Source organism: Myotis myotis, unplaced genomic scaffold (genome assembly GCF_014108235.1).
Source record: "Myotis myotis isolate mMyoMyo1 unplaced genomic scaffold, mMyoMyo1.p scaffold_m19_p_9, whole genome shotgun sequence".
Taxonomy (NCBI): Eukaryota; Metazoa; Chordata; class Mammalia; order Chiroptera; family Vespertilionidae; genus Myotis; species Myotis myotis.
In genome coordinates, this window is record NW_023416401.1 from 83,478,271 (window position 1) to 83,493,283 (window position 15,013).

At 55.6% G+C, this 15,013-nt stretch overlaps 1 protein-coding gene across 5 annotated transcripts in view; it reads right to left on the reverse strand.

Moving 5' to 3' along the window:
- Positions 1 to 13,150, reverse strand: part of NFATC2 (nuclear factor of activated T cells 2) — a 149,340-nt gene extending 136,190 nt beyond the window's left edge. For 2 of the 5 annotated variants that reach the window (XM_036322458.1, XM_036322457.1), the window contains exon 1: positions 12,840 to 13,150. Coding sequence is in view for 3 of the 5 variants with exons in the window: in XM_036322457.1 (XP_036178350.1) it covers positions 12,840 to 12,909 (70 nt within the window). In the remaining 2 variants the exon portion in view is untranslated. Of the gene's footprint in view, positions 1 to 820; positions 1,169 to 12,839 lie in introns of those variants that run through there. The other 3 variants (XM_036322454.1, XM_036322456.1, XM_036322459.1) reach the window with 2 other exon arrangements.
- Between the last annotated feature and the right edge of the window lie 1,863 nt (positions 13,151 to 15,013).

The following is a 15,013-nucleotide window of genomic DNA, read 5'->3' on the forward strand; positions in this document are numbered from 1 at the left end:
CTAACCAGAAAAATGCAGTGAGGCTGGGTGTGCGGCCTCCTCCTCCTCCTGATGAAGGCTCCTGTTAAGCATGTGAAGTGACAGCCCAGCCGGGGCCGCCCAGCCCCAGCGGCAGAGGCACTTGGAGGCAGACTGACAGGTGCTGCCCCACCCCCCACCCCCGCCCCCTCCCAGCCCCCACATCCATTGTGACTGTGGGGTGCTGATGGCTTGAACAAGCGCCCACTGATCCCTGGGGTGACTGGCAAAGGCAGCAGCACCACCCAGGGAGGAAATGGGCCGGCCTCCTGACGGCGAAGTCAAACCACACTCGAGCATTAGACACAGACAGCCTCTTCCTTAGTTTCAACACCAAGTCCCCAACAAGCCCTCTCAGCCGCCGGTGCCTGCAGGGGAGGCGATCGGCTTTCACCTGCCTGATCCTGAGGTTCAGCGGCCACCTCCTTGGGCACCCGCCCCCCTCCCACTACCTCCATTCTCCGCTCCCTCCCCTCCTCCCTCCAAAGGCAACCCAATCGCTGGACTACCCAGCAGCGGTCAGGCGAGAGGCCAGCTGCGCCCCCTGCCACCACCTTCTGCCGCCCCTCCCACAGGGAGGCCATGGGAATTGGAAACTGACACCCTATGGGGCAAAGTGAGCCGACCGCCCCCTCAGGGTGGCAGCAGTCCCTGGCCTCGTGCCCTCCCTCTCGCCTCCTTGGGGAGAGGCACCCCTCACCGAGCCCCCAGAAGAGTGACAGCTGGAGCAGAGGGGCCCTGGCTCTCGCCCCAGGCCAAACCCCTACTGGGGGGCAAGGCCCGGGGGGGAGCCTCCACCGACCTTCGAGGGGGTTCAGATAGTCATAGTTGAAGAGGATGGAGAAGTCCAGCTCCTCCTGGGGGCTGCCCCCCGGCTCGGGGCCCAGGGCGTCCCCTCCGTCGGGGTCCGGCTGCGGTTCTGGGGCTTGCATGGCGCGCGAGGCGGGAGCGCTGCGGGCCGGGGCGAGGGCGGGCGGCTTTCTCCCGGGCCCTGGCCGGGGTGCCAGGTGCAGGAAGCGGGCGGAGCGGCGGGCGGAGCGGCGGGGTCACTGTCCTCGCGGGAGGGACGCCGGGTCGGGGATGGCGCGCCGGGCTCAGCGGGTCTGGACGCGCCGGGAGCTCAGCAGCGCAGCGGCGCGAGCTTCCTGCTCCGGAGGCACCTGTTGCAGCCCCGGGAGGGGGAGGCGGGGACAGGGCGGCCGGGCCGGCGGGGGCGGGGCGCCACCCAGGCCGGGGGAGGGAGGGAGGGGGGAGGGAGAGGCGGGTGGCGGGGCTGGCCAGCGCCCTAGGAAGGAGGCCACCCGCCCGCCCTGGCCCCGAGCTCAGGCACGCGCTGGGGCCCCTGCCATCCACCCTCCTGGCGGGTGAGCGCTGCTGGCCCTGGGCGACCCAGGAGCCCGGGCAGAAAGCTGCTGCCACTAAGTTTTGCCCCGTGTGACCAGCGGATCCGGGCTTTCCCGCTTTTCTTCTTCTGGGGGCAGATCTGTGACTCCTTGTGCCTCTGTGTGCCCTCAGCGTGGAGTGCTGTCCACCTAGCGTTGTCACCTGCATGCCCCTAGCTCCGTATTCCGGGGCCTGGGAAAGAATCATACTCCCAGCACAAGCCCCACCTAGACCTCCTGGCCACCTATCGCGCCAGGTGCCAGGCACCCAGCATGAAGGGGACCCAGCCCTGGAGAAGCTCTGGTCCTGCTGGGGGGAGAGCCACGAAGGAGATAAACAGGGAACAAAGATGGTCCCCTGTGAGGCACCAGGAGAGACCTCACCAGGGCTGTGGGGTAATGACTGGGGCTGGGAGGATCAGTCATTTCTGTGGTCACGGAGGGCCTCTCTGGGAAGGTGTCACTGGGGCGAACCTGGTTGATGGGTGGAGCCGGGGGAAGAGTGTTCAGCAGTGGAAACCCCCCAAAAAGCAACAGCCAGCAGGAGCTGGGCGTTACAGGCTGAGCAGGAGGGCAGGGCGGGGGCGCACGGGCCGCGGGTAGCAATACACCTGAGTGCTTGTTCAGAACAGATAGATGGGCAGGCCCCTCACTGGAGCTCCTGATTCCAGGAGTCTTGAGAGGAGGCTCAGGGGTGTGTGTTTGTAAGCAAGCATCCCAGGTGAACGTTAAGGACGGGGACATAGGGGGAGCACGACCTCAAAGCCCAGAACCAGACCCCAGGGGCTCTTAACCCAGGCTCCACATTAGACTCACCTGGAGCACTGTTCACACCAGAGATCAGTTATGATCAGAATGTTTGAGGGTGGGGCCTGGGCCTCCGGGTTTTGTAAAAGCTCCCAGAGCCTTCCAATGTGTGGCCAGGGGTGAGAACACCCGGTTTAAACTCAAACTCCATTCCAGGGGCCTGGGCCTGGCTCAGGACTCACCAATTTTCGGAGTCTTGGGAAGTGCTTTCTGACTCACAATATAAAGAAATCCCTGATTTGTTACCTAACCACAAGCACAGCTCTCCTGGGAGTATCCAACAAGCATCTAGGAGGGGCTAAATGTAGGTGGGGGAGGGGAGATGACGAAGGCTAGGACACCAATAGAAGTATCTAGAACAGTGGTTCTCAACCTTCCTAATGCCACGACCCTTTAATACAGTTCCTCTTGTTGTGGTGACCCCCAACCATAAAATTATTTTCGTTGCTACTTCATAACTGTAATGTTGCTACTATTATGAATTGTAATGTAAATATCTGATATGCAGGATGTATTTTCATTGTTACAAATTGAACATAATTAAAGCATAGTGATTAATCACAAAAACAATGTGTAATTATATATGTGTTTTCCGATGGTCTTAGGCGACCCCTGTGAAAGGGTCGTTCGACCCCCAAAGGGGTCGCGACCCACAGGTTGAGAACCGCTGGTATAGAAGAAGGTGGATTCTCTCGGCCCTAATGACAACACCCAAAGTCCGGACCCCGAAATTTGGTCAGAGATAAACCAGGAACAAGCCTGCCTTGTGCTGTAGACCAGGAGGAAGCCTGGTGTCGCCCTCACATGTCCCTTCTCATCTCCCCACTCCTAATGGGTAAATGCCTCCACTCTCCTGGTCCCGGGTGGATTCTGCCCACCCAGAAGCCCATTCCCCCTTCTCCCAGTAACAGCACTCCACGGTGTTCCTTTGGGAAGCTGCTTGGTTCTACCTAAATACAAATATCTGAGGAGTACCGCCCCCGCCCCCCAGCCCCAATGCAGGTGGCCCTGAGTCCTGAGACCCCTTCAAGTCGGTCCCTTCCCCCTACTGGTATAAAGCTCATTTTTATCTACAGCCTGAACTTCGCCCCTGAAATTTGGGCTCAGACACTGCACTGTCCACCCAACATCTCCATTTGGGTATCCAACAGGTTCCTCAGAGTGGATGTGTCCCACCAAACACAATTATCTTCTGAAACTTCTCCCATGTCCCCAGCTCAGATATCGCCCGAGAGTTCAGCCAGTTCTTCGACCAAACACCAAGGAGTAACCCTGGCTTCCTCTCCTCTTTTCACCCACGTGCAAACCCTCAGCAATTCCAGGAAGCCCCATCTTCACAGTGGAACCCAAACCCAACCCTTTATCACCAACTTCACCGCCCTCCCTCCCACCCCAGTCAACCCCAGTCCCATCATCTCTCACCTGGCCACTGCGGGAGCCTCCGGCCTGGGCTCACTACCGCATCTGCCCTTGAGATGCTTTCAAACAGACATCCCGTAAGCCCTCCCGTGGCTTCCCATCTAGTTTAAAGTTAAATACAAACACCTGGCCCCCCGGCTCTGGGAAGCTGCCTCCCCCTCGCCCCCCAGCTCTCCTAGGTATCCTGTCGTTGTCCCCTTCTCTTACTGCCTCTGCCACCTGGGTCGTCGAGCTGCGTTCTACTAAAAGCCAGAACCCAAATCAAGGTGTGGGATGCAGGAAGATGCGCCATGTGACAGCAACACAAGTCACAGGTCTGCAGTAGTTCGGCCACACCCACCCTGCAGTCACAGAGGGTGGGCAAAAGTAGGTGTACAGTTGTTTGTATGGAAAATAACACAATACTTAATAAATAATAATAATACAGAATAAACTCTGTTTCCTGTACTCACAACTGTAAGCATACTTTTGCCCGCCCCGGTATTATGTTTGATCTGCCCTGTAATTTTTTAATCTGAACTAACATTGTTTAATTAGATTTCATATAAAAGTTAACATTTGCAATGTCTCGTAATAAGTGGGAAGATCTGGCCACGGCAACAGGCCCGCATCACCTGGAGCTGAGTAGAGGCCACCCCTTCAGATGAGTCCGTGGCTCTCAGGGCCCCACACACCCCGCCCCGCTGCCCCCCTGTGTTCCCATGAGCCCGCAAGCTTGAGACCCTGATCTCCAGGCTCTTGACTCCTTTCACGGGATTTGTTTCTCCTTTTCGTTCCTTGTGGAACTAATATTTAACAAGGGGACATGGTCAGCAAACTCCCCTCTCCCTGAGACTGCTGTCCTTGCCTGTCATTAAACAGGAGGTGCCAGCACCCGCTGAGCAGGGGCGGGGGCCTCATCTCTGTTGCAGGGACCTAGACAGGAAATGCTGAGCCAAAGCCCCAAGGGCAGGCGCGGAGGCTGGTCAGTTAGGGCACGGCGCATTGGCGAGTCTTGTCCACCCCACAACTCTCTCTCAAACCTCCGCCTTCATGCTGTCCCCACTGTCACCCTCTGTCACCCAGGCTGGCTTCCTAAATGCCCGCACCCCCCAGTACCACGTGTCTGCCCCATCTCCGTTCTCTCTCTTGCGGGGGTCTTTGCAGACTCTGACATCTGCGTCAGTTTCACAGTCTTTGAAATCAGGGAGTGATTTCAGTCAATGATGGGACTGGGATGACTGGGGCGGGAGGGAGGGCGGTGAAGTTGGTGGTAAATGGTGGGGTTTGGGTTCCACTGTGAAGGTGGAGCTGCCTGGATCTGACGAGTTGTGAGGACAGTGAACTAACAGTGAAAATGGCAGTCAAGATGAACAGACCGCTGAGAAGGCCACAGACATGCTCTGGTGCCCCCAGGTGTAAGGATCCCTGTCGCCCCCACGGAGGCACGGAGGAGGCTGTGTTACTTCTGTAAGTCACACGTGCCACCATAGACATGGTTTTGTCCCATGCGAATCTGAGACTCATTACTGAGTCACATTTTTCCTGGGCTATTAGCTAAGGGTGGATTTGCTAAGGGACATGTTTGGACCAAGATGAAACGCTCAAAAAAAAATCTTATGACTCCCAGTGATAGCAGAGGGTGAGGAGAGCTGGCACGGGGAGTCTGGGCCGGGTCAAGAGGAAGGCACGTCTGGCGTGGCTCATATTATTCACAAAATCAGTGGCATATACCCTCGGGTGTCAAAGACAGGGAACATCCCTGCAGAACTCCAGGGCTCACGGAGCGCCGCTTGAGAACTGCAAGGAGAATGCACTATGGGCTAGAAAGTACCACTTGTCGCCTCCTCCCCACCCAGGCCCCAGCCACCGTCATTTCCTGCCTGGGCCACTGCAACAGCCTCCCACCAGCACTCACTCTCACCTGCCTCCAGGTTGCTCTGCACTCAGTGGTCAGTACAACCCACAGGCTCCCACCCCTGCTGCTTAGAATCCCCCAGTGCCCACCCCACCCCCCATTGCCCTGAGAATGGACTGCCAACTGCTCACAAGACCCTGCACGATCCTGCTCTGGCCTGTGTCCATGATCTCATCTCCCGTCACAATCCCCAACCCCTACCCCTGCCTTTTCTGTTCCAGCCACGCGTCTCCTTGCTGGTCACTGACTATCCGAAGCACACCTCTCTGCTCAGGGCCTTTGCACATGCTACTTCTTCTGCTGTGGACGCTCGTCCCCCAGACATTTTACAGGCAGCTCCCTCGCCATCCAGAGGTCAATGAAAAAGACCTCCCTTTAGAAAGCAAGGGACCACCCACCCTGAATTAGCAATCCCTGCTGCTCTGGGTTGACCTGTGTCCCTCCCCAAAAGGATGTTCGAGTCCTAACCCCCTTCCTGTGAGTGCGATCTTCTTTGGAAAAAGGGTCTTTGCAGATGTCATCAAGTTAGGCTGAGGTCGTTAGCGCTAAGGACTCTCATCCAAGGACTGGGGTCCTCATGAGAGGACAGGAAGAGGCTGTGTGACGATGGGGACAGAGAGCGGAGTGATGCACTGACAAGCCAAGGAGTCACCTGAAGCTGGAAGGGCCAGGACCTCCCCTCCCACAGCCTGCAGAGCCCACATGGCCTGCCGACACCTTCATTTCAGACTCAGAGCCTCCAGAACTGAGAGAAGAGATTGCTGTTGTTTCAAGCCACCCGGTTTGTGGTAATTTGTGACGGCAGCCACAGGAAGCAAGTACACCCACCTACCACACACACACACACACACACACACACACGCACGCACACACGCACATTCACATGAATATGCCAAGTCATTTGCATATGACTCTTCTCCTATTTCAGTCCCTTAGGTTTAACAGCATTTGAAATCATCTGGGCTTTCCCTGAGCTCACTCGCTCGGTGTCTGCCGAGTGAGGGCCGACTGTCCCGGCCACCACGCTCTCCCAGCACCTTGCACAGGAACTGGCACACAGCGGATGCTCTAACAGTGCTGATGAAGATAAATGAATGGTCCAGGGGGCTCCTAAGAGGAGGTGGGAGTGAGCTGGGCCCTGAAGGACGGTGTGCAAAGGGGAGGGGGAGCCCGGGGGGAAGACAGGCACAGGCCAGGCGCGGGAGCGGGGGAGCAGTGTCGTGTGTGAGAGGAAGGGGGGCAGGCGCAGACCCCTCTGAGTGCAGCCAGTGCTGGGAGTGCACCTGCTAGCCCAGTGATGGCGAACCTACGACACGCGTGTCAGAGGTGACACGTGAACTCATTTTTTTGGTTGATTTTTCTTTGTTAGATGGCATTTAAATATATACAATAAATATCAAAAATGTTGCCGAAACCGGTTTGGCTCAGTGGATAGAGCGTCGGCCTGCGGACTGAAGGGTCCCAGGTTCGATTCCGGTCAAGGGCATGTACCTGGGTTGCGGGCATATCCCCAGTGGGAGATGTGCAGGAGGCAGCTGATCGATGTTTCTCTCTCATCGATGTTTCTAACTCTCTATCTCTCTCCCTTTCTCTCTGTAAAAAAATCAATAAAATATATTTTTAAAAAAAAAATAAAATAAATAAATATCAAAAATGTAAGTTTTTGTTTTACTAAGGTGGCAAATATCAAAAAATTTATGTGACACGGCACCGGAGTTAAGTTAGGGTTTTTCAAAATGCTGGCATGCCGAGCTCAAAAGGTTCGCCGTCACTGTGCTAGACCGTCAGGCCGAGAAGCACCCAGCTGGACTTTGGCCCCGAGAGAGGCTTTGAGGAAATGGGTCCCTGGGCAGGTCCATTCCACGGAGAGACTGGATGTGGAGGGGGTGGGGGCCACCAGAAGTCACTCAGTGGCCCAGAGGGGCAGGGTGGAAGGGGACAAGAACCCCCCAACACACACACACACACACACACACACACACACACCACGCTCTGTGGAGGCTGGCTCCGTTGGGGCTGCGGCCCTGTGCTCCAGCTCATGCCGGCTCGCTGGGTGGTCCCACTGCAGGAAACAGGAGAAGCAGGACCACGGAGCCCTTAAACGCCGAGCTTCTGGCATCAGCAGACCTGGTTCTGCCCTTGGAATGCCTTGACCACTCCCTCCTGGGTTTCCTCGTCTCTAAGCAGGGTCATGTTGAACACCCGCCTCTCGGGGGTTTTGTGAGAATCCACGGACATCATTATCTGCCAAGTGTTTGGCTGCAGAGGACGTCACGTTGGGAAAACAGGTCGCCTTCTTGCCACGATCATCCAGCCCAACGGGAGCAACATGGTGGAGTGGGCGGGAGTCCAAGCTCCGAGGCCCAGCGACGTGACCTGGGGCGCGGCTGCCCCTCCCGGGGCAAGAGGGGGACACTGCCTGTCAGGCTGGTATGAGGATTAATGAGGTGGCACACGGAACGCCCTTAGGATGGCGCCTGGCACATAGTTGGCACTCGGTCGTGGTGGCTGCTGTCATGGTCATGGTTGTTGTTTGTTGTTCTTGCCTTTGGGGGCTGATTCATCCCAGACAACAGCAGGAGAGCATGTGCCTGGTGGATGACCCAGGGAGAATTTCCGCAGAGCCACTAGCGGGAGGTGAGTGGGGAATGTGGAAGTCAGGCCATCGTCGTGGTCTAACGGAGTGTAGGAGAGTGAGCCAAAAAGACGCCGCGGTGCTTCCAAGTTTAAGTCATTGGCCTTAAGAAGTCGGGTCGCCCTACTGTGCATCATTTATCCGTCCATCCGTCCATCCGCCATTTAACAAAAGAGCACCCACTACATCCAGGCACTGTCCCGGGCACTGGGGCCCCAGGGGAACACAAACACAGCCCGGACAGTCAGCACCAGTGTGATATGTAAAGGGGAGGGCAGCTCGGGGCAGAGTCCCAGGGAACCGCCACTCCAGCCTGGGCAATCAGAGGCCCGAATTGCTCTTCTAGCAAAGGAACAAAAACAGGACCCCACCTGGCTTCTTCTAGGTAAGATGCGAGATACTCACTCGTTATGTCGTGAGAACATGTACAGGAAAGTGTCTGGTAATTGCTTTCTTTCTGTTGTTGTTCATCCTCACCCGAGGATATTTTCCCATTGATTTTTAGAGAGAGTGGAAGGGATGGGGGAGAGAAACATCGATGTGGGAGAGACACATCAATTGGTTGCCTCCTGTAAGCACCCTAAACAGGGCCAGGGATTGAGCTTGTAACCCAGGTATGTGCCCTTGACCAGAATTGAACTGGGATCCTTCAGTCCATGGGCCAATACTCTATCCACTGAGCCAAACTGGCTAGGACACTAATTGTTTGGGTTTTTTTTAGGTGGGATCTTAATTTGGGGGGGGGGCGGTAAATAGTGAATGAATAAATTGTACAGAAATAATGGCAGCAATTGTTTATTAAGTGAGTGATTAGAGAGTCATATTGTTTATTAAAAGATTGAAACTCTCCATAGATTGGTAAATTATTGCTGTCATCCCCCCCCCCCCCCCCGAAGGGCCTTTGCTGTCTTGGGACCTTCCCTGTAATTCAGCAGATGAAGGGTTAAAACCTGGCACGGTAGGGGAGTCTCCTTGGACCCTGCCCCTGCTGTTCTGGATGGTCTGACACTCACTGTCAAACATATTCGTGATTATTCCAGATAATATTACTATCGCTCCTTTGCACGTGGGGAAACCGGGGCACAGGGAGTGGAGGTACTAGTGAGTGAGTGGCAGAGCCAAGATCTGAACCTCTCACCAGATCTCACGCTGCTGATGTCCTGGGTTAGAATATCACCTAGAACCCACTGGACACTCAGAAATAGGAACCCGGCCCCGGTCCTCAGGGGAAAGTCTGTAATGAAGGGGCCGGAGGAGCTTCTCTCTGGAGTCCTGAGGAGAGGGGGGACTGGAAGGGCCCTGGGAGGGGCCTCTGGTCTGGGCAGAAACAGAAAGTGGCACTGGCCTCACGGTTTCCTTCTGGGGGGAGTGGAAACACTGTCCTTCCCTCTCCCTGAGGCGGGGCAAGGCAAGGAGCCCTCCTGAATCATTCTATGCTCGGGCAGATCAGCGGCTGCCTCGGTTTCCCCATCTTTAACGATGATGCTGGTACCCTCCACGTCCTCCCACACTCCCCTCCTCCCCTTTCAGATATGCCAAGAAGTAACGTGGTGATGGGGAAAGAACCTAGGATCAAGGTGTGGACCCTCAGTTTGCTCTTCCATCGAAAGGCATTATAAAAACTATGGTAGCATTAGTGAGTTCCAGAGCATATGGTCAAGGGCCTGTGTTCGAATGATGGCTCTGGCCGGCCAGTGTGGCTCAGTGGTTGAGCATCAACCTATGAAGCAGGAGGTCACAGTTCCATTCCTCAATTCCCAGTCAGGGCACATGCCCAGGTTGCAGGCTTGATCCCTAGTAGGGGGCATGCAGGAGGCAGCCTATCGATGATTCTCTCTCATCGTTGATGTTTCTATCTCTCTCCTCCTCTCTCTGAAATCAATAAAAACATATATTTTAAAATAAATAAAAACAAATGATGGCTCCACCACTTCTCCGCTGGGTAGCCCTTGGCCAGGTACTGCACCTCTCTGTGCCTCACTGCCCTCCTCTGTGCAGGAGATGACTGCACACTTAGCAACATACTTGCCCGGACAATTACAGACTTAATACTTGCAAACAGGTGGGTGTGCCGCTCCCAGGCAGCGCTCAATACGCGCTTGCTCTCAGCCCCTTAGACAGCACGAGAGTTCCCACTGTGCGTGGCCCTGGGCACGGCTGGCTCTCACTGTCCCCAATCGTCAGATAACAATAACATCGCATGTGTGTTAACCGCATGTTAAGCATCGACATTAGCATTTTCCGTGCATGATTTCACAGGATGTTTATAACAACCCTGTGAGGTCCACATGATCCTCTTTCCCTTTTGCTGATGAGGAAACTGAGGCTTTGCAGCCATCATCTTAGCCCAGCCTGTCGCACTATGAAGCCCCAGAAAGTTAAAAAGTACCTGGAGAGGTTTGAAGTGCTACATCTCTTCAGCAACTTTGTGTTGCAAAATCCAGTTTCTGTATCAATGAAAGTTACTGTTTTGCAACTTCAATGGGAATAGCAGCTAACATTTATGAGCACTGACTATGCGCATGGCATCCATATTATTGGCCCCATTTTACAGATGTGAAAACTGAGGCACAGAGAGGTTAAGGCACTTATCCAAGATCACACAGTGTGATGTGGCCAAACAGAAATTCTAATCCAAGCAGAAGGCAGGGAGCTCCAGTCTGGGAGTGAACAGAGCTCATGCTGGATGTGTTTTTCCTGAAATACTTTCCATCATCCCACTTCAGATAAAACTGAACACACCTCTTTCAGATCTTCAGTTTTTCCCAGAGCCTTGACCCAAAGCTGCACAGCAAGGTCAGTATTTTCCTGCCATGCAAATATTTCTATTCGCTATTCATGGCCCCACCCATCTGCATGCACACTTCAGGTCTGTCCCTAAGCTCACGTGGTGTTTGAGTTTAAAGGGGCCTTAGCTTCTCCCTCTGCAGGGCACGGTGGAAGCATCTCTCACGCCAGCTCTTTGATGCCTGGAATTGCATTCTGTGTGCCCAGCTGCCTCGGAATGCCGAGTGTGGTTCGCTGGGAACAATGCCGTGCCCTGTCTCCCACATGTGTACACACACACTGGCACGCACATTCTCACCATCCCTGCACACACGAGCGTGGGCTGGGAGGGAGGCAACGAGCACACGCAAGATACACGGACCTCAGCACCTTGAGAGAGGGGCAGGTTCATCAACCTTGAGCAGAGGTGGAGCAGCTCCAACAAAATGTGAGGCTTGTATTAGATCAGAGTCCATCAGAAGCCCCGCTTCTCTTCCAAACTTGCGCGCGCTCTCGCTCTCTCTCTCTCTCTCTCTCCCCCCCCCCCTCTTGCTCTCCTCCTTTCCAAATAGAGCTCCGTTTGGCATTGGTTTTCCCCCCACCCCCACCATCACAACATCAAGCACTCTCTGGGTATGTGTGACGGTCAAAACCAGTTCATATCCTTAACCATCAGTTACCTGTCTGAGACCATCGCTTTTACAGGTGATGCAGTATTAGTAAAGTGTGTTTGCCATCATGTCATGTGCTTGACCACTAGCAGAGGCCAGGATAAGCTGGTACCAGTTAAAACGTTCAAAGTGCAACTCAGCTAGAACTATGTGCCATGGAGGCAAAGCACACCATTTACCCAACCCAAGGCACTTGGCCTCACTCTGGTTTAAAAAAAAAAAAAAGCTCAAAAAACCCTCAGGTTTATTTACTGAAATTGTCATTTCTTCCCCCCCAGAACTTTAATCAGCCACGCAGAGCACAAAACCTACATTCAACTCTGATTTTATGACACCAGGCTAACTCCTCCCACGCGTATTTATTTCACTTAACTCTTGCAGCCCTGCCCGCAGGGCACTGCCCCCACCGCGGGCAGGGCTGGCCTGGGAGCAACGCGCTGCATTGCCTGGTCTCCACTCCTCAAGCCCCACGCGAGGGTACAGCCCACACACCTCGCCGCCAGGACAGACGGCAGATTTTCATATCATATTCTTATACGTTAAGCCCCTCCCGTCAGATCCAAGGAGTATGATTCCAGGGCTAAATCCAAGAGAAGGAAAAGAGGCAGAAATACAGAAAGCAGAGTGTAATCAGATCGCAAAACAAACTGATGGTACACTGCACTTTAAAGGGGGAGCCGGGGACTGTATCCACCAGGCACATCCAAAAAAAGGCGGGGGGGGGGGGGGGGGTTGTTTAAATGTCCCAGCGCATCTGCTGCTCTAACTGTTTCAAAAGCGAAGTCTTCGTGGCTAGTTTTGCTACATAGTAAAAGATCAAGCCTGTTCTCCTAAAAGGAAAAAAAGCTAAATGATATAATAATGATGAATAATAATAACAGTGCAGCTGCGTAGCATCTGCTGTCAAAAGCCGAGTGCTGAAACGGTTAAGCAGCCAGCGGTTAGTAGCGAGGGACGCCCGGTGTCCCACGGAAGGGAAACTCCCGTGACACCTCGCCAGGGAATCCCGCGTGGGACGCGGCACTGCCGGGTGCTCAGCGGGCTAAGGTCGCCCCCTCCCCTCCCTCCTCGGCCGGGGCGAGGGCGCCTCTGTCCGGGGCCACGCTACCTGTGCGCCCTGGGCCACCGGAGTCCCGGCCCCCCTGCGCCCCGCCAGGAGCCGAAGCGCTGCCCGAGAAAGGAGCAGAAGGGAAGGGCTGAGAGGCGGGAGGAGGACCGGCCGCGGTGGAGGGCGAGTCAGTTACCTTGGTCCACAGACCCCATGATGCGGAGGGGATGGCAGTGCCCCGGCTTGAACGCAGCCTCTCTCTGCATCTGGAAGGGATGGGGGCTTGGCGCGCGGTGTGAGAGGGGCTCTGTTTTTTGAGACCAGGAGCCAAGGGGGCGCCGTCCTCTAAAGCATGCTCGCGGGGTGCCCTGGCCGAGGAGCCTGTGAGCGGCCCGGGAGCTGCGCGCCTCCGCTCCCGCTCCCGGCTCCCGGCTCCGGCTCCCGGCTCCGGCTCCCGGCTCCCGGCTCCCGGCGCGTTGGAGTCGGCGCGGCTCGGCGCTCGGCTTACTCGAGAGGGAACGCGACTTCCTTCCCGGCGCTCCGTGTTTATAGGCTTTCAATGCAGTAAAATAACGGGATTCCCTCACTGTTTCCTCCTGTTTACCCAGCACCATGGAAACCGCTGGATCCCGTCCATCTCCAAAACTAAGGGCTTTCCTGCAAACTTCACACTCAGGAATCCATGACGTCGCCTCCTCCGCGGCCAGCCAGCGCCGTGGCTCCCTCAGCCGCCAGCACAAGTCCCTGATTGTTCGCGAGAAAAGTCAGGGAGAGGGAGTGATGCGGCCGCCAGAGCAGAGGGGGTGGGGGCGCGCGAGTGTCCAAGCGGCCCTGCAGGAGCTGCAGGCGGCAGTTTGCAAGGATTGCCCCAGCCGCCGCCTCGCCTCGCCCACTGCACTTTTAATAAATCCTGCCCGAGCTCCCCAGCCCCCCAGCTTCCAAGCGGGCGCCTCCCAGTCAAAGGGGCCTAGGGCTCACCCCAACACCCCAGGTGGCCTGAGCCCCTGGACACTGACCCAGGGGCCCTGTCCCTCGGGGCCTCCAGTTGCCCATATTTTTTTGTATTTGGGGATGGTGAGAGGAGGAGGAGGAAGAGGAGGAGGAAGAGGGGGAGGGGAGGGGGGGGAGGGACGAGGGAAAAGAAATAAATAACCGTGCCTTGTGTCAACTCTGTCCAACTCCAAGATTTTTTTTTCAAAGAGTATATTTTTAGATTCATTTAGAAAACCCAAGGTTTCCAGTGATGCTCAGAGGCTCCAGCAATAATGAAATGGCCAAAGCGACGCCGAAACCAGGCAACCCATGTGTTTACACACGTTCTGAATAAACAGGAAAATAAAGAGACGGGAGTCGTGAACTCTGCGCGGGCTCCAGAATTCGGGTGGGATGCCACGCGGGGCTCCCATCAAGCCGCTCCCATCAGGGGGCCACGGAGCCAGGAAGGCCAGTGGGAAGAGGGCGAGGTGCTGGGCGGCAAGGACGCCCTTTCCAAACTCAGCCTAGACCTGCCTCTAGGTCTGCACGCGGGGCGGGAAAGTCGGGGCCAGCGATAAGGCCAGCTTTGAAGATGGCTATTTCAGATATTCCTGCGAGTTCTCATAGAACTCCGGGAGCACTACAGCTGATGACTCATCAAGACCCCACACACTTTCTTACCGAGAGACCTGAACTTTAGAGGCGCTGGGCCACCCTGTCTTCCAGGCCTCCCTCGGCCCACAGTAGCCACGCTGGACTCTCCGGCTGACACCTCCTGCTGAAGACGCTGTCCCACAAAGAGCTACAGGGAAAGGCCCCGCCCACCTCACCTTGAAGCCTGTCTCACCCAACAGGACAGCTTACCTGCGCTCCTCCCCCCAGGAGCAACCCTATCTGCCCACCTACTGTGCTCCCAGCCTGGTACCTTGAACTCCTTGCAGCCACCTGCAAGCAGAGAAACCTTCTCCCTAACTGTCTGAAAGGGAAACTGAGGCTCATAGAGGGCAGATCGCTTGCCTGTGGCAAATGTTGGGCTGCAGCCTGTGAGGCTGTGGAAGTTTCCTTTTAGAGAGCCTATGGAGGGACCTCCATTTCCTGTGGACTCTGTACATCACCTGAGGCAAGGGGGCCACTTCTGGTTCGCCTGGGATCAAGGAGGTTCACAGGCTGCAGGACTTCCAGTTTTTTCGTTTTTTTATATATTTTATTGATATTTTACAGAGAGGAAGGGAGAGAGATAGAGAGTTAGAAACATCGATGAGAGAGAAACATCGATCAGCTGCCTCCTGCACACCCCCTACTGGGGATGTGCCCGCAACCGAAGTACATGCCGTTGACCGGAATCGAACCTGGGACCCTTGAGTCCACAGGCCGACGCTCTATCCACTGAGCCAA